Source organism: Plasmodium malariae (assembly GCF_900090045.1).
Source record: "Plasmodium malariae genome assembly, chromosome: 8".
In the NCBI taxonomy this organism is placed as follows: domain Eukaryota; phylum Apicomplexa; class Aconoidasida; order Haemosporida; family Plasmodiidae; genus Plasmodium; species Plasmodium malariae.
In genome coordinates, this window is record NC_041782.1 from 748,462 (window position 1) to 765,860 (window position 17,399).

At 25.0% G+C, this 17,399-nt stretch overlaps 4 protein-coding genes across 4 annotated transcripts; 1 reads left to right on the forward strand and 3 right to left on the reverse strand.

Annotated features, from left to right (window-relative positions):
• Positions 1-4,101: 4,101 nt before the first annotated feature.
• Positions 4,102-5,511, reverse strand: NOP5 (nucleolar protein 5, putative; the record flags this gene model as incomplete). The annotated part of the gene is made up of 1 exon (XM_029004399.1): positions 4,102-5,511. One exon carries the CDS (start codon positions 5,509-5,511, stop codon positions 4,102-4,104), a length of 1,410 nt encoding a protein of 469 aa, XP_028861092.1.
• Positions 5,512-10,264: 4,753 nt separating this feature from the next.
• PmUG01_08024700 (RAD protein) lies at positions 10,265-11,287 on the reverse strand (the record flags this gene model as incomplete). Its single annotated transcript, XM_029004401.1, has 2 exons — positions 10,265-10,915; positions 11,210-11,287. The coding sequence occupies 2 exons, from the start codon at positions 11,285-11,287 to the stop codon at positions 10,265-10,267; spliced, it is 729 nt and encodes a 242-aa protein (XP_028861093.1).
• Positions 11,288-14,144: 2,857 nt separating this feature from the next.
• On the reverse strand, positions 14,145-15,072 carry AK1 (adenylate kinase, putative; the record flags this gene model as incomplete). The annotated part of the gene is made up of 2 exons (XM_029004402.1): positions 14,145-14,750; positions 14,950-15,072. 2 exons carry the CDS (start codon positions 15,070-15,072, stop codon positions 14,145-14,147), a joined length of 729 nt encoding a protein of 242 aa, XP_028861094.1.
• Positions 15,073-16,583: 1,511 nt separating this feature from the next.
• Positions 16,584-17,399, forward strand: DPH5 (diphthine methyl ester synthase, putative; the record flags this gene model as incomplete). Its single annotated transcript, XM_029004403.1, has 1 exon — positions 16,584-17,399. One exon carries the CDS (start codon positions 16,584-16,586, stop codon positions 17,397-17,399), a length of 816 nt encoding a protein of 271 aa, XP_028861095.1.

Below are 17,399 nucleotides of genomic sequence, written 5' to 3' on the forward strand. Positions count from 1 at the left end.
AATTAAATAATGGGAAAGGGAATAAGGTCATGAATATATAAATAAAAATTGGATAAGAAAATTAGGGGGGAAAAAAAAAAAAAGATAAAGAAAAATGAATTAAATATATAAATAAGTAAAATATACTGAAAATAGATGAAATTAACTAAAATTAAATGAAACTAATTCAAATTAAACGAAATTAATTGAATTTAACTGAATATAACTGAAATTAGATGAAGCATGATTGATTTATTTATGTATTTAAATTTATTTCCTTCTACTTTTTTCAAGTGTGTAAAAAAAAAAAAAAAATATTTCAAAAAAAAAAATAAAAGTAAGCTTTTTAAAGAAAGCTTAATAGTGGTGACTATACGTAACGCATTGAGTAATATCAGCGTTAAAAAAAAAAAAAAAAAAAAAAAAAAAAAATATATAAATATATATATAATATGTAAAAATATATGTACATATGTATCTTTGTGTTACGCAAAGATATACTAGTTCTCATAAGAAATAAGTTAGCCTAAATATAGGGAGACTTATAAAAAAGGACCCTCGTAAATATAAGAAATGCTTAATATACAGTTTATTTCCTCAAGCGCTATACATATGTATATATATATATATATATATTTTTTTTTTTTTTTTTCCCGTTCAAGTTATTTTTCCACGTGTATTAATAATGCACAATTATTCTTCCTCAGTGATATGTAAAAGTTATATAAAAAAAAAAAAAAAAAAAGAGGACACATTTTTAAATTTAATAAGAATTTGTTTGGAACGATTATATGTATGTATGCATGTATATATATACAGAAATATATCACATGTATGTGTACGTATATGTGTTATATTACTAAACTTTTATGTTATTTTTTTAAAGTAATTTGGGCCTTAAATCATTGAAGTTTTGTTTCTTTGATTCGAGTACACTAGTGTTCTCACGTTTTATGTATACTTATATGTATATGCAATTTTGTCAGCTTATTTATGACAATTTATATTGAATTCTACTGTGTAATAATTTTTTTTACTGTCCTTATGTAAGTAGACAGAGCGTCAGTGAACTTAATAAAGTACTAAAGGATATTCATATACCCAATATTAAATGTACTATGTGAATACTATATTAGCATATGTAAGGCACTTAATGTTTTTTTTTTTTTTTTTTTTTATTTCTATATATATAATGTACATAAAGAAATAAAATATATAGAAGGAAACAAGTAAAGCTATATGCCCAAAATATATTTTCATATATTCTTATAATATTCAGTATGGTTTTTCATTGACGCTATATATTGTGTAACATACCCGTGTATAAACATATATGTATAAGTGTATATATGTTAACGCAAATATACATATATAAACACACACGCAAATTAAGAGGGTGCTGAGTACATGGAAATAATTCAGTAAATGTGGGAAAGAAAATGTTTCTACAATTTTTGGGATATTTAAGAACTGTATATATAAATTTATGTAAATATATACGCATGCATATTATAATTTAAGAAATTTTTTTTTTTTTCTATTCTACATAATTTTATGTAAATGGGCAAAGACACAAAATTGTTTCTAAATAAAGCTAAAACGCTTTAATAATGTTAATTTAAGGTGCTTCCCGGCGCTAAAGAAAATAAAATGAAAAAAAAAAAATATATACAGCAAATAAATAAATAATAATAATGGGATGCCCTTTTTTATATAAGAACGAAAAAATAAATTTTAAACAAGCATTTTTCAAGTGTCCATCGTAAACTTCTAGCGCATATCAAGCACATAGTAAAAGCAATGGCAAATTACTTTTTTTCCATAAGCAAAAAAAAAAAAAAATCTTAAGGACAAAAAAAACAAGCTACACCTTCTGAACTATAATAACTATATGTGTTATTTAAAAAATGTTCCATGTTATATATATATATATATATATATATTTTTTTTTTTTTTTTTTTATTATGCTTCCATTTTTTATGTAATTTTCCTATGCATTAAATTAAGTTATAAGAAAATACATGTGTCAATAACAGCACATTATTTCTAGGAACTCCCGGTCACTTTACACCTTTTCTTTAAAATGTATACGAACCTTGGTATCTTTTCTCTAGCATAATTAATTCTAATTCTTGCGCTGGGTATGTGTTACGTTTTGCTTTATATTTCATTTATTCATTGGTTTATTCGTTTATTCTTTTATTTCGTCCGTTTTTTTTCACTTCCCGTGCTGCAAAATTGTGTGCATATTCCTGCGCACTGCTATAAAAGCCCAAAAAAGCCTTTTACTTTTTTCCTGTAAAAAGGACATTTACGCCGATAATTCATGGCTGTAGCTTATTCATACACATGAAAATATTAAATTATTAAAAAAATAGAAAATAAACAAGAGCGAACGAATGAACGAAAAGGATCTTAATACGCAAATTTGTGAATACCTTGTATATTAAATAAAAAAGGGCGCAAATATATAATTTTTGTGCAAATATTTGGAAATACATGTATGTTCACATATATATACATAATAAACATATATTTATTTATTTCCCCCCCTTTTTAAGGTGCGCGTATTTTCGCACAACTGAGGACATAAAAATTCATAAAAATAAAAAATACAAAAAAAATATGAAAAGAAAAACAAAATAGAACAATACAAAAATATATATATATATATATATATATATATAATATTGGCAAAAACCTACATGGGGACAAAAGTAATATAAAATAAAAAAAAAAAAAAAAATTAAATAAACTATATTAACGATATATAATGCGAAGAAAATTACCGTAAGCATGTGCAGTTCTTAAGAAAAGCTGAACAAAATAACAAGGTAATTATTTTACATAAGCAGACACACTTATCTATTAAATAACAAATTGAACAATAGCGTAATAACACCCCCGGAACTAGTGCAAAAATTGAAACCTGTTCGTTGTATGATACTATATTAATCGTTCTATCTGAATTTTCCTGAACATATACATTTGTCTGCCGTCTACTGGTACGTGTTATATACACTGCCGTGGACTTTAATGCCTCACATGCAGTACTGTAACAACACATTTCACGTTTTTTCGAAGTGGAAATTATTGTAAAACGGGAAGAAAAAACAAAAATATGTTAGCTAAGTTGAGGATAAATACTCATTGCCAACAAGTTATCTAAAGGTTAAAGATAACAAAATGAAGTTTACATAATGAATAAGCTTGGTCTATTCTGTAAATGATTTTTTTTTTATTTATAATATGCGTTATAACGTTTTTCTTATCACTCTTTAATGCATGGCATAACTTAAAAATTAGCTTAAACGACAAAAAAAATAAGAGAAAAAAAGGGAACTAGCACATTGTTATAAAATATTCATTTTAATAAAAAAAAGCAAGATATCGAGCTTGCAATTATAAAATTCATTGTCGTGCTCGTAAAGATGATATAAAATATTATTTATTAACATAATGACAGTTTTAAATGCATTAAGTGCATATTACCATGTGTTGGGTTAACAAATAAATTAAAAAAAGAAAAGAAAAGAAGCAGAATAGCAAAATAGAAAAACAGTAAGAAAAATGCCAAAAGAAATTTTAAAATCATTGGCAAGGGAAGGGGCTAAATGTCGAAAAGTTAAAGGCAAAGACTTAACTGTGGACAACTCGAATACGTAGCAGTAGCTTAAAGTGCAAACACATTACACAAAGGCTAAAATAAATTCCAAAAAAAAAAAAAAATAATAAAAAATTTAAATGATGGGTATTAAAAATTAAAAGTAAAAAGTAACACACATTCATAAGAAACATGTTAAAAAGGTGTTATACAATAACGTAGGGGCAGGGAGCACAATTCAAGTACAGAATATATGCATTACAACTTTTCATACAAGAAACGTGTAATATGTACTTTTTTATAGGCAAGTTATAGAATTCTAAATATACAACATATAGCACCGTCTGATCCTTTAATTGACCCCAAATGAACAGGACAAAATGATACCCATTTTCAACTTATTTTTACTCATTTCAGCTCATGTTGATTCATTACGACTAAATTTTATTGTCTCCATTGATTAGTGTATCCTGACTCTATCAATTCCGCTTTTTTTAGTTTACCTGTTTTCTACGTCATCACTTCCTCTTTTGTTTCTTAATAAACTTTTTGTTGTTCCATTCTGCCTCTCGCTTAAATCGGAAATCATTATTTTTGTTAAACCTGTTACTATTATTTTGATTTCCATTCGTCTGATTAGGGTTATATTTGGCTTGTTGTTGTATTTGGGATTGTAATTTGGATTTATTTGAAGCATTGCTCATATTTTTTTGTAAATTGTTTGTTATATATTCTAACCTTTTTTCTAAATGGGCTTTACAAGTTACAGCTATGGAGGGTTCAACAAAGTTACCAAGGGCATCAACCCTAGTACATAAAGACAACTTAGCTGCTAATGATCTACTTATTCTTCCTTTAATTTTTGGAGCAGCTTGACCAACTAAAGTTGCATGATAGATCAATCCATATTTAGGGGTTTTGGATTTAGTTTTTAAGGCTCTAAATAACGCTTTTTCTGAACCTAAAATTTGTAAAGTTGAACTTGGATGTTTAGCTAATGACATTAATGACCCAGCTCTTGCAATTAATTTTGCACCTATTAAATCACCTACTAAATATGTTAAATTAGGAGCTATTGTATTCATTCTATATTTTAGATAAGTAGCTAACGATTCTCTATAATCTGTTAATTCTAACAGTCTATCTGCTAACTCATTAATACAATTTAAATCATCATCTTCTATTTCTGTACCCATAGAGATTTCTGCTAATTGTTTTATTTCCTTTTGTATATCTTCTGTAGTTTCTTCTAATAAATTTATATTCTTTGCATTATTTCTAAAACCTATTAATTTAACACATTTTGCATATATTTTATTATCAGTTATAACCTTGCCTAATTCAGGAAAATGCCATCCATACCATTCTTTTAAGCGCATAGAAAATACATTTATTTCTTTATCTAGATCTTCTAACAATCCAACTGCCTGAACAATCATAACATCTACCTTATCTGCACTAAATTTTAACTTGAACCTATTTAATGAATGAGATAAACTTAATTTTAATAATTTCGAATCTTCTTCTTTTACACCTACTAAAAGCTCATATAAATGAGTTCGAATTCCTCTTATTATTTCTTGGGTTGAATTTGTATATGTTACATTAATATTAAATTTTTTTTTTATTATTCCTCCTAATGTTTTATCACATAATGCTAAGGTTTCATTTAATTTAGGCTTCAAAATATTTTTCTTTAAAAATTTTTTTAACCCTTTTCCTAACTTAGATTCAATTAATTTATTCGTTTCATCAAAAGCCTTCTGAAACTTTTTAAATTTACTAAAGCTGTAAAGAGATATATGCTTCCTTGCTTCTTCTGAGTTTTCAAAGCATTTCTGTATATCTTTTACGTCCGATTCAATCAATTTGTTATTCTCAACTTTGAATAACCCGTACCCTGCTGCCGTTTCTACTAGTACCAGCATTTTCTTCCTCACCTCGAATTACCACAGATTATTAATGACGCCTTTTTTCTTCTATGTGTTCCTTGTTCTCTATTTACTTATTGCTTCGTCGCTCGCCTGTCGTTTGTTCCTTCCTATGTTACTTACCACGTCTCTTGCCACTTGCCACGTCACTTCTCGTGTCACTTACTACTGGCTAAATATATATGCTTCTTTAAAAATCTCTTGAGTGATAGGGAGAAAATGATATTTACACTAAAAATTTGTGACACAAATTATTTAGCTGCTTTCCGTAACTGCTTCCGTTAAATATGACAAGTTGTTTTAATTGAATTTTTTTTTTCCACTTCTCCTTTTTCTTATTTCTGTTTGTGCTTATACTTTTAGATTAATTTATTTTTTAAATTTCATATGTTTAAAACAAACTAGCTATTTTACTTTTTTTTTTTTTTTTTAAAAACATACAAAATACAGCTATATATATACAGATGTATATATATGCTCTTCCCCTTTTGCTGAATTAAAAAATTAAAATATATTCATATTCTACAAATTTTTTATCTGTTTGCATTTTGATTATTTGCAAAATGCTTACTATATTTATTGTTGTTCATAATTTGTATTCTATATCTTCAATTTAAAATAAATTATTTTACATATTTATTCTCTTTGAAAAATGTTCCTTCATTACTAACTGCCTATGTAATTTATGATCAAAGTTGTAAAATAAAAACATGGTATACTATCGTAAAATAATATTTTTTTTTTTTTTTTTTTGAACATATATATAGTATTTACGAATTATAATTTTATTTATTTAACGGTGTAGATGAAGAAACGTTTAACATATCATTTTTTTTTTTTTTTTTTTGTATTCAATGCTTAACAAAAATAATTTCAGAAATGTTAAATAAAAAGGGGATATATGTGACCATAAACAAATTCTGGCGAGGAATTTTATGATTATATAATAATAAAACTACGTTAAGAGATTTGGGCATAATTATAAACATACATAATACATACAAACATACATGCATACATACATACATGCATACATACATACATACATACATACATACATACATCGTACATGCATACATACATACATACATACAAATATACAAACATACAAACATACAAACATACATACATATATAAAAACATACAAATATACAAACATACAAACATACAAACATACATATGTACTTATATATATGTATTGCGAACATACTAGCCAACCGCCAGCAAATACTTTTGAGGATGAAGAACAAAAAAGAGTATCTACCAATAAGGATTGCTACTTATATTTAATTTGAAAAATAACAGTTCACTTTATTTTCTAAAGTAAAAAAAAATACATTTATATATATATATTATGTATGTATAATATTATATTTACGTACACTCTTTAAACGTGATTATATATGTTTTGAACATATGCATAATAACAAGAAATGGAATAGTAGAAAGCAATTACATCCCTTGTGTATATTAAGAGCAACTATTATAAACGTTTTAAAGTGTACAATTTAATTGATCTCTCCTATTACGTCCTGAAAATCTATATTTTCAGTTTAAAATTATATTTAATAATCCCCTTTTATTATTATTATTGTGTTACTTAAAAAAAGGGTATTTATATTATATATATATATATACGTATGTATGTACTTTTGCATATACATAATTGGGCCAATTGTTTAAATTTGTCAAAAAAAACACCCTCACACGGTTTTACTTTAACCTAAATAATAAGGTATAGTAAATCGTTTTATAATTTGCCAACTACTTTTTCGTAACCAAAATAATACTTAGATCTGTTCACAAGTTGATCGCATGTGTACGTTTCTTTTTTGAAAATAATTTTAGCAATAAAAAAAAAAAAAAAAAAAAAAAAATATTTTCGATATAATCTGAATTTCTCCATTAAAACATAATAAATGGACTATAAAGCATGTTACATTTTAATTGTAAGCAAAAAAAAAAATCAGTAAGAATAGCAAAATTAAAGAACATCTGCTCAAAAAATTAATATATAAAAATAGGATAAAAAAAAAAGAGAATAATATGAACTGGAATATAACCCAAATATATTTACTCAGAAGAGATAAAAGTCATAAAGTTCTTTTCATTTTAACTTATGTATGCTACCTCTATATATTTGCGTTCAGGGAAGAGACATTTTTACTATCATAAAAACTATTAAATTGCGTACATTTGTTTATACACATAATGTATGCATAAATATATATATATATATATGCATATATGTACTTATAAACATATATATATATATATACAATGCAATTGGATATTTCCGTTTTTCTTTAACTCGTTTTAGCAAGTATTAATAGCATCTCATATACCTTTGAATATTCAGTGTACATGCAGTAGCATATTTTTGATTCGATAAGGCTGAAAACCTTTGCTTATGTTGTTTGGGTCAAAATTAGTACGTCCTTCAGTTGTTTAAACACAACAAAATTGTAACATACCATTGTTAGTATAAATTTATTACTACATATGCTTATAAAATGTTTGCAAAAAATATGGTTTTATTTATTTTAAAACTAATTTCGAAGAAATACAAAGGAATATAAAAGGCGAACTCGACAAATTGCAAGTGCAAAAAATCGTAAAATTGCTAAAGTGAAAAAAGGCAAAACGGAAAACGGTAAAACGGTAAAACGACAAAATGACAAAATGACAAAACGACAAAATGACAAAACGACAAAACGACAAAACGACAAAACGACAAAACGACAAAACGACAAAACAACAAAATAATAAAAGAAATATGTACTTTGCTCAACAAGTTAAAAACTCCTGAAACTTTACCTATGTAGAAAAATATAACAATTATTTTGTTTTACACTTCTATGTTTACAAAACAGATAAGACGAATTTTCTTTTTTATTTCGTAAATGTGTCCTATGCAAACTTGATCCATTTTGTACCATGTATATTTTCCTTAAGTCATCCAAAAGCTTATAAAATAAAAAAAACAATCATATGAGAAGTAAAGGAAAAAAAAAGGCTTTATACGGTTTGATTGAATAAAAAATAAAATTTTATTATGTAAAAAAACGTATAACAATAATATATAACTTAGTGCTGGTTCTATCTCGCAGGTTGAGCAAACTAATAATTCGTCTCAGCAGGTATGCATGGAAATCTTCAGGCTTGTGGATTCCAACCCTTGAGACCTTTTATTATCTACACTTTCTGCATAGTTTATAAATGCTGAAACAAGAGGTCAGCAGAGAATTTTACTGTTTTTTAATTATATCTAAATATTTTTTTTTTTATACAGCCATAAGCAAAAAAAAAAAAAAAAATTATATATATACACACACGTACACACATACATATACATACAAGCGCACATGTAATAAAAATTTTGCGGCAGTGTAAAATTAAAAAGAACATAATCAAAATTATCTTACAAAAAACATTAATTCTTTATAAATAAAAAAAATTGAAATACTGATTTTGCGAAAAAATTTGAAAGCAAGAAAGTTTACTCCTACAAATTGCACAACATAAAAACGTAGCAATACAACGTTTAGGTGTTTTTTTTTTTTTTCATTAATTGGTCATAAATTTTATTTTCACATTATTGTAAAATATTTTAAAATAAGTTTATTTTTATATTAGTGTGTACTACACTTATACAGTGCATTTTTTAAAATTAATTCGAAGAATATATACTAGTACAAATTAACTATTTCTTAACTCTCTTACAAAGTACGAATAAAATACATGAGTTTCACCGGCAATGAAAATACTACTTATTTAATATCGCTATTTGAAGCTATTAGAAATTATAACTTATTAAATGCTTTTCCATGTCTGTAATATGCTGCTCATACAACTATAAACTGCTAAAATATTATTTGAAAAATGATGCCATTTTATGGGTCATTATCTTATGGAGTTACACGTTTAAAACAAAAATTTTCTCATAATGAAAATATCATCAAAATATAACATTTAAAAATAAATGTAAATATATATATATATATATACGTATGTAAAAAAATGCGAATAAGTACGCTGGACGCGCAATTTGAATATAAATAATTTATTCTCATGACAAACAAGATATTTCTCTGTACCTCATTTTTGCAGTTAAATAGAAAGCACAAATATATGTTTTTTATTAAGCATAATTCGAATTAAGAATTGTTCATGCTAATTTGCATTTTGTTATATGAAAAACAACAAAAAAAATAAGAAAATTCCATAAATGACATAATATGCAATTGCACCTACAGTTATAAATCATGGTATAACACAATTAATTTTTCAAATAAGTAAAACAAATTAATATTAAAGTTAAAATTATGTAATAAATTAAAAATTTGCAAACTCCTTAATATGTAAGAGACTTTTTTTTTTTTTTTTACAAGAAAACTTTATCACTAAAAAACGGTTAAGCATATCACATTTACCAGTAGCTCTGAATATATTTTCGTGCTTTCGCATCATGTATAACATATGCTGGTAAATAATAGATCTAAAAGAAACACATGTATGCAGTTATGTGTGTATGTATGAATATGTATGTACGCATGTATGTATGCATATTTTTCCCCCCCCCCTTTGTCATCATTATTCCCCAGTTTACTTTATCCTTTCCTGTTAATAAAGGATATACAATAATAAGTTTTTTTGACAATTTCATTTCACCACATTTATCCCTCTCCCTAGTCATTTGTCATTGTCCTAACTTTCCTCAATCTGGATTTAATATTTGTGCACATGTTTTTTACATTTTTTTATTTTTTCTGTTTGGATCATTTTCATAAATATTTTCATCCTGGTCCTTATTATAATTAATTATTTTGTTACGATTAATTGTTAACCATTTATTTTTAATATCCTTCATTCCTAAAAACCATGCTTCAGCAAAATCATTTAAAAACTTTTTAAAGTTTTTGGATTTACGTTTTTTTCTTTTTCTAACGTGATTATATAAACATTTTATAGAATAATGATTGAGAGATAATAAAAATCTAGAAAGTCCTTTTTTGCACTCCATCCAGTATTCTGTTTCATCGTCTTCTGATATTTGATATACACTTAATAAATTATTAAAATCTTTCCATACTTCTTCAGTCATATCATTATAACATCTTATTAAATATTGACGAAAATGATAAAAAGTAACATACAACTGTTTCTCAGTTAGAACACGAGGGAAAGATTCTAATAGTGCTAATGTTTCTGAATCCGTCAAATCTTCATTAATATCGGATTCTTTACATCTAAATTTTGGCGTATAAAATTCTTTCTCATATGCAGCAACTTTCGGATCCTTAAGTCTTAATAAATTCCTTAATTGAGCTAATATTCTTGGACAAACACAACATGTTTGCAATTTTGAAAATGAATTAGCAGTTGACGCGAAAATTAAATCCTGTAGATAAAGAGTTTATAATAACATTGGGAATATTCATAATAATGGGATACAAAAGGGGCAAGAAAAAAAAAAAAATAAATATAACAAAAAAAAAAAAAAAAATAATAATAATAATAATAAAAAATAAAATAATAATAATAATAAATAAAATAATAAAAAAAAAAAAGAAAAAAACTTAAAAAAAAATTTTAAAAAAGTAATAATAATATAAAGTACGTTCTTTTTTTAAATTATATAAACAGTTCTTACTAATGATAGTATATTTAACAGAACAAAGAGAAACATTATTACGAATTTACAGAAAATAAATTTTTGCAAAAGAAATTTTTTTTTTTTGGACATTTTTATTTGATTGGATGTTGTGCGCATTAAAAGGAAGCAATATTTTAAAATTTATATTTTTTACTCACTAAACAATTCTGATAAAATTTGAATTAATCTTTTCCTTAAAAATGGAGCACTCAACTGGTTCATTTCATGTAAAACCAGTTTGTTCTTAAAAATATATAAAAAGGGGTGTATGTGTTCGGAAAATAAAAATTAAAAAATTTTATGTTGTACATATTTAGTGTAAGCACATTTATTTTTCTTTTTACTAAAAAAAAGTATTATTTTATTTTTTCTATGTATATATTCTGTCAGCTAGCATATATTTTCATAATAATATTCTAATATGTGGGGATGTCAATCAAGACAATAAAAATGAATAAAAATATGAATATTAAATTAAAAAGAATGTTGAAGTGAACAAAAAATAAATAAAAACATAAAAAAAACTAAAAAAATCTATAAAAACATAAAATAACCTATAAATATATAAAATAATCTATAAAAACATAAGAAACACTAAAAAAACATAAGAAAAACTAAAAAAACATAAGAAAAACTAAAAAAACATAAGAAAAACTAAAAAACATAACCTAAAAAAACATAAAAGAACATATCACAATATATATTATATATACATAATATATATAAAATGGTTAATAACGAAGTATTGAAAAAAAAATTGGTAACAAATAACACGGTTTACAAAACAGCATGTATTCATCATAAAACAAATATATTGCAAAGGTCGAAAATTATGTTAAATTTAAAGCATTTAAATTATTAAGCTAAATTAAATCTATTTTTTGTTTATTTTTAATTAGAATAATTAAAATATATAATAATAAATAAAAATAAAAGGTAATTTAACAACACACATAATATAAATATATTAACAAACAATTAAAGTTATGAGCTTCTAACGCATTATACTTTAAAAAGGGTTTAAAAAATAACCCAAAAAACAAAAAAATAGAATAAAAATAAAGTAAAATTAATGCAAAATTAAAAGCAAATAAAAAAACAAAACCCAATAATTAGAACCAAAAACAAAACCAAAATTTTTTTTGCTTATTTTCAAGTCATTGATATATAAAATACATTGAAGTAGAGCTGTTTTGTGAATGTTGCATATATTCTACCCTTGTTCATAGCATTGTACTGAAATTTTCAAATAAAATTTTTTGATTTCACATTGGGACAAATTGGTTATATATACAATACATATATAATTCTTTTTAACCTATGATTTAATTTTTTTAATAGTGAAAAATATATTTATAAATACATATATATAATGTTCATAGTACACGAAGAATTATATGACAACACTTCATCATTTCTGTATTTATAAAACGTTCAGCATTATAGTAATACGATCCAACATTTTATTATATTTCAAAAGTTAAGAATAATTTAAAGGTGCAAATAATTTACGTAGTTGTTTAACTCGTTTGTTAGGAACAAAGTATATAAGAATATTATAAATTTTTCAGCAAGTTGCTCCATTGCTCAACTGTTTTATTGCTTAAATGCTCAATTACTCCATAGCCCAATTATTCAATTGCCCAATTACTTAATTGCCCAATTACTTAATTGCCCAGTTACTCAATTGCCCAGTTTCTCAATTGCCCAGTTACTCAGTTAAGCTTTTTCTTTTCTACTGTGTCGAAAATGTTACCTCACAATTGTAATATTTTGGCATTCATATCTTTGACAAACTATTAATTTCTTGTTAAGTGAGATAAAACAAGATGTTTGTTATACTGATATATAAACACGTATACCTAAACATATTCGTATACATATATACATGTATACAGGTGTGCAGGTACCTATTTTTTAGTATAAAAGAATGTACATTTTTTTTATGAACGCTTTTGAGTAATAAATTTAAGAGGAACGAGGAAAAGTTAATCATACATATCCGTTCAGGAAATAAGAGACATATAAATATGTACAATATATTTTATCTTTCCTTTTTTCTTAATAGCACTTTTTATATTATTTTTATATAAGAAAATATACGTTTTATACTTGTTACCTTTATGAGATTATAAGTTTTAATTTCACATGTGTATATCCAATTTTTTTTAAGGTAACAGGTATTTTATTCATTCAGGAGCAATTTGATTAGTTAAAAAAAAAAAAAAAAATGCTCGAATAAAACGAGAAATGTTGTGTGCTGAAGTTCACATACCGACACAAGTAGAGAAATTAATGAAGGAAAAATAAAAAAAAAAAAAAAGAAAGAAAAATATATTATTAAAAAATTCTTAAAATAATAAATGTGTTAAAATAGAGATTATAAAATAATTATATATATTTTTTTTTCCATTCTGGCCATTTACATAACAAAAAATACAAGTTTCTTAGTTATTTTCATTTTTTTAAGGTTTAATATATATATATTATTAAATACATCTGAATTATTCTTCTTTTAATTTATAAAAAAAAAAAAATGTGTAAATGGAAGTGTAAAAAGTAAAAAATCGTAAATACACTACTTTTATTCGAAAAATAAATTGAAGGATTGTAAAAAAAAGAAAAAAAAATAGTTGACTCAGTACGAGAAGCACAACAACACATATAATAATCCAAAGAGACAGGAATATCAAAATTTCAATTTTCCAATGAAAAACATACATTTTACCCAAAGTGAAGTAAACCGTATCCATAGCGTACGGTCAACACCCAATTTCCACTTTTAAAAATTATGTAGACATTCCGTACATACATATGATTCACACACGTAGGGAAATATATATACATACATATATATAGATATAAATATATGTTTATCTATATATAAACACATGTCTGTACCAATGCATGCATACATACATATACTTGAGAAAAACGAATGTGGACAACTGTGTAACGGAGATAGCTAACATGATTAGCTGCCAATATGTTGGGATATGTTCTTTTCTAGATCACTTGCTGGTTGTGTTGCGTCTAAATTAATTAATAAATTCTTGTTTTTATAATAGTTTATCAATGGAGTTGTTTCATTTTTAAAAACTGTTAATCTTTTTTTCAAAACATCTTCATTATCATCTTCTCTTTGTATTAAGGGTTCATTGGTAATATCATCTTTAAATGGAATTTTTGGAGGATTAAAAATTTTATGATAAATTCTACCTGAAGGTTTATGAATTAGTCTACCACTTATTCTTTTAACTAATACATCATCTGGGACATTAAAATAAAAAACACCATTTAGTTTTGTTTGATTTGTTTGTAATAACTTATTTAAATCTTCTGCTTGTTTTACATTTCTCGGATACCCATCAAGAATAAAGCCCTTCTTACATTGAGGAGATTTTAATTTATTATCAACTAAAGCTAACACAACTTCATCATCCACTAATTTACCTTCATTAATTATATTTCTAATTTTATTTCCTAATTCATTATTTTTATCTGCTGCTTCTCTTAGTAAATCCCCTGTGGATAAATGACAGTAGCAGTGTGACTTCTTCAAGTTTAATGATTGTGTTCCCTTTAAAAATTCAAAAAAAAAAAAAAAAAAAAAGTATGAAAACGCTCAAATTATATATTCTCCACACTATTACGATACATCCGCATACATACCACACGTGGAAAATGCTCAACATATACGTAGATATGTAATTGTATAAGTATATATATATATATATATGTATATATGTACTCATGCGTGTGTATTTCCTCCATTATACCTTTCCAGACCCGGGGGCACCCAAAAAGATGTACCTTCCATCTGGTTTACTCAAACACGAGTACCTTCTTTTGAGCTCATTCAACAGATCGACTGTTGAAAAATTTTCTAAATTGTCACTCATAATTAAAAAAGTCAACACTACTAAAAATGATAAGAGGCATTTAATTGCAAACTTTATTATTACAAGTTTTAGTAAATAGCATATGCATTTCTACATACATATACCACTACATATATATATATATATATATATATATCTACAAATACATAAATATATACAAGTACTTAAATATATACAAGTACATAAATATATACAAGTACATAAATATATACAAGTACATATATATATATGCATATGCGAACAACTTTTTTAATTAAAACGAAATGACTTAAAATTCTTTATATCAAGGAAATTGAAGTATGTTAAAAAGAGAGAGATAAAAAATACGAACATAGCAATATAATATTATGTAATTATTTTTTTTATTTTATTCTTTTATTCCATATAACTAAATTCGATGTAGAAGAAAAAATATGTACATTACGAAGAGTAAATTTATTTTTATAAAAAAAAAAATATATATACTTAAAAGTAATTTACAGTTTTTGTATTTAGTACGGTACTACATTTACAATTTAAAAAAAAAATATATATAATAATATTAATAATAATAATAATAAAATAAATAAATAAATGAACATATGAACAAATGAACAAAAAAATGAAAAGGAAAAAAGAAGAAAAAAGATTATTCAAGAGGAAATTCGATATAGTTTCACGCACATATTAACAAATACAGCACCAGAAGAACTACTAAGTAAAACATAGTAAATAATAATATAATACTAGTAGAGTATATAATTTATATCATAGCTGATTTTTTTAGTACAGTGCTCCTCAGGTGTACATAAAGGTATTTCTATATAAGAACATCCAACTATATAGTAAAGAAATCTATATTGCAAGTACATCTACTTGGTGATTACATCCATGAAGTATGTATTCATGTTTGCATGTAAACATGATTGTATGCTTGTATGCGTGTATGCTTGTATGCAATGTATGCACATATGTATTATGTGCAGCTCATTTCAGAAAAGTGTACGCTGGAATAGGGGTACATTAACGAACTAGAAAATAGCAAATTATCAAAACACAAAAAATAATATTTACCCCTACTTTTTAGGCTACTATATTATAGCAAAAAGACTACTAATCTAGGTATTAGTAGTAAATATAACAAAATTCTGAAAATATAAAAAAAAAAAAAAAAACAAATAGAAAGGTGTTATTTATATTCCGATCTTTATAATATATATATGATGCAGATGTAATTATTTTGATAAAACAAATATGCAATTGTTTTTGTCTACTTATATAAAACAGGATACAGTAGATATTTATTTAAAAGTACAGCAGACAAAACCACAGCTAATATAAACGTTTGCAGCAAGTATTATTTTCGTGCATGTTCGTATGTAAATATAGATGTATATGCTCTTACGCATATATATATGTATGTTGGTGTATATATGTATATGCATGTAAGTATATATATGTGCGCGTATTCATTATTGTGATCCTATCGATCTGTTCCACTGCATAGCGTTAACTAAGAGGTACCATAGAAAATGGTGTTGTATGTCATCGGCCTAGGCTTGGGAGATGAAAAGGATATCACCATAAAAGGAAAAGAATTAATTGAAGAGTCAGATGTAGTATATTTAGAATCATATACATCTGTTTTATTTGTACCAAAAGAAAATTTGGAAAAATTTTATAAAAAAAAAATTATTGAAGTTGATAGAATATTTGCAGAAGAAAATTGTGAACAGATTTTAAATGAAGCAAAGAGTAAGAAAATCTCCTTTTTAGTAGTAGGAGATCCTTTATGTGCAACTACACATCATGATATTATCTTAAGAGCAAAAAAAAAAAATATAAATGTACAAGTAATTCATAATGCTTGTATTATGTCAGCTATTGGTGAATGTGGTATGCAATTATACAATTTCGGTCAAACTGTATCCATCCCATATTTTGAAGAAAATTATAAACCTACAAGTTTTTATGAAAAAATAAAAATTAATATAGATAATAATTTTCATACTTTATGTTTATTAGATATTAAAATAAAAGAAAGAACTATAGAAAACATAATGAAAAATAAAAATATTTATGAACCATCTAGATTTATGACTATTCAGGAAGCTATTGACCAACTTACTTATTGTGAAAATATTCTTAAAAAAAATGTCATCACAGAAAATACGCTAGCTATTGCTATTGTTCAAATTGGGTCCTTAAGTAATCAACAAATTATATCAGGAAATTTATTAACGTTAAAATCGTTACATTATAATGAACCTCTACACTCTTTGATAATATGTGCACCGAATTTACATGATATAGAAAAGGAGTATTTCGACATGTACTTGTCCACGTAG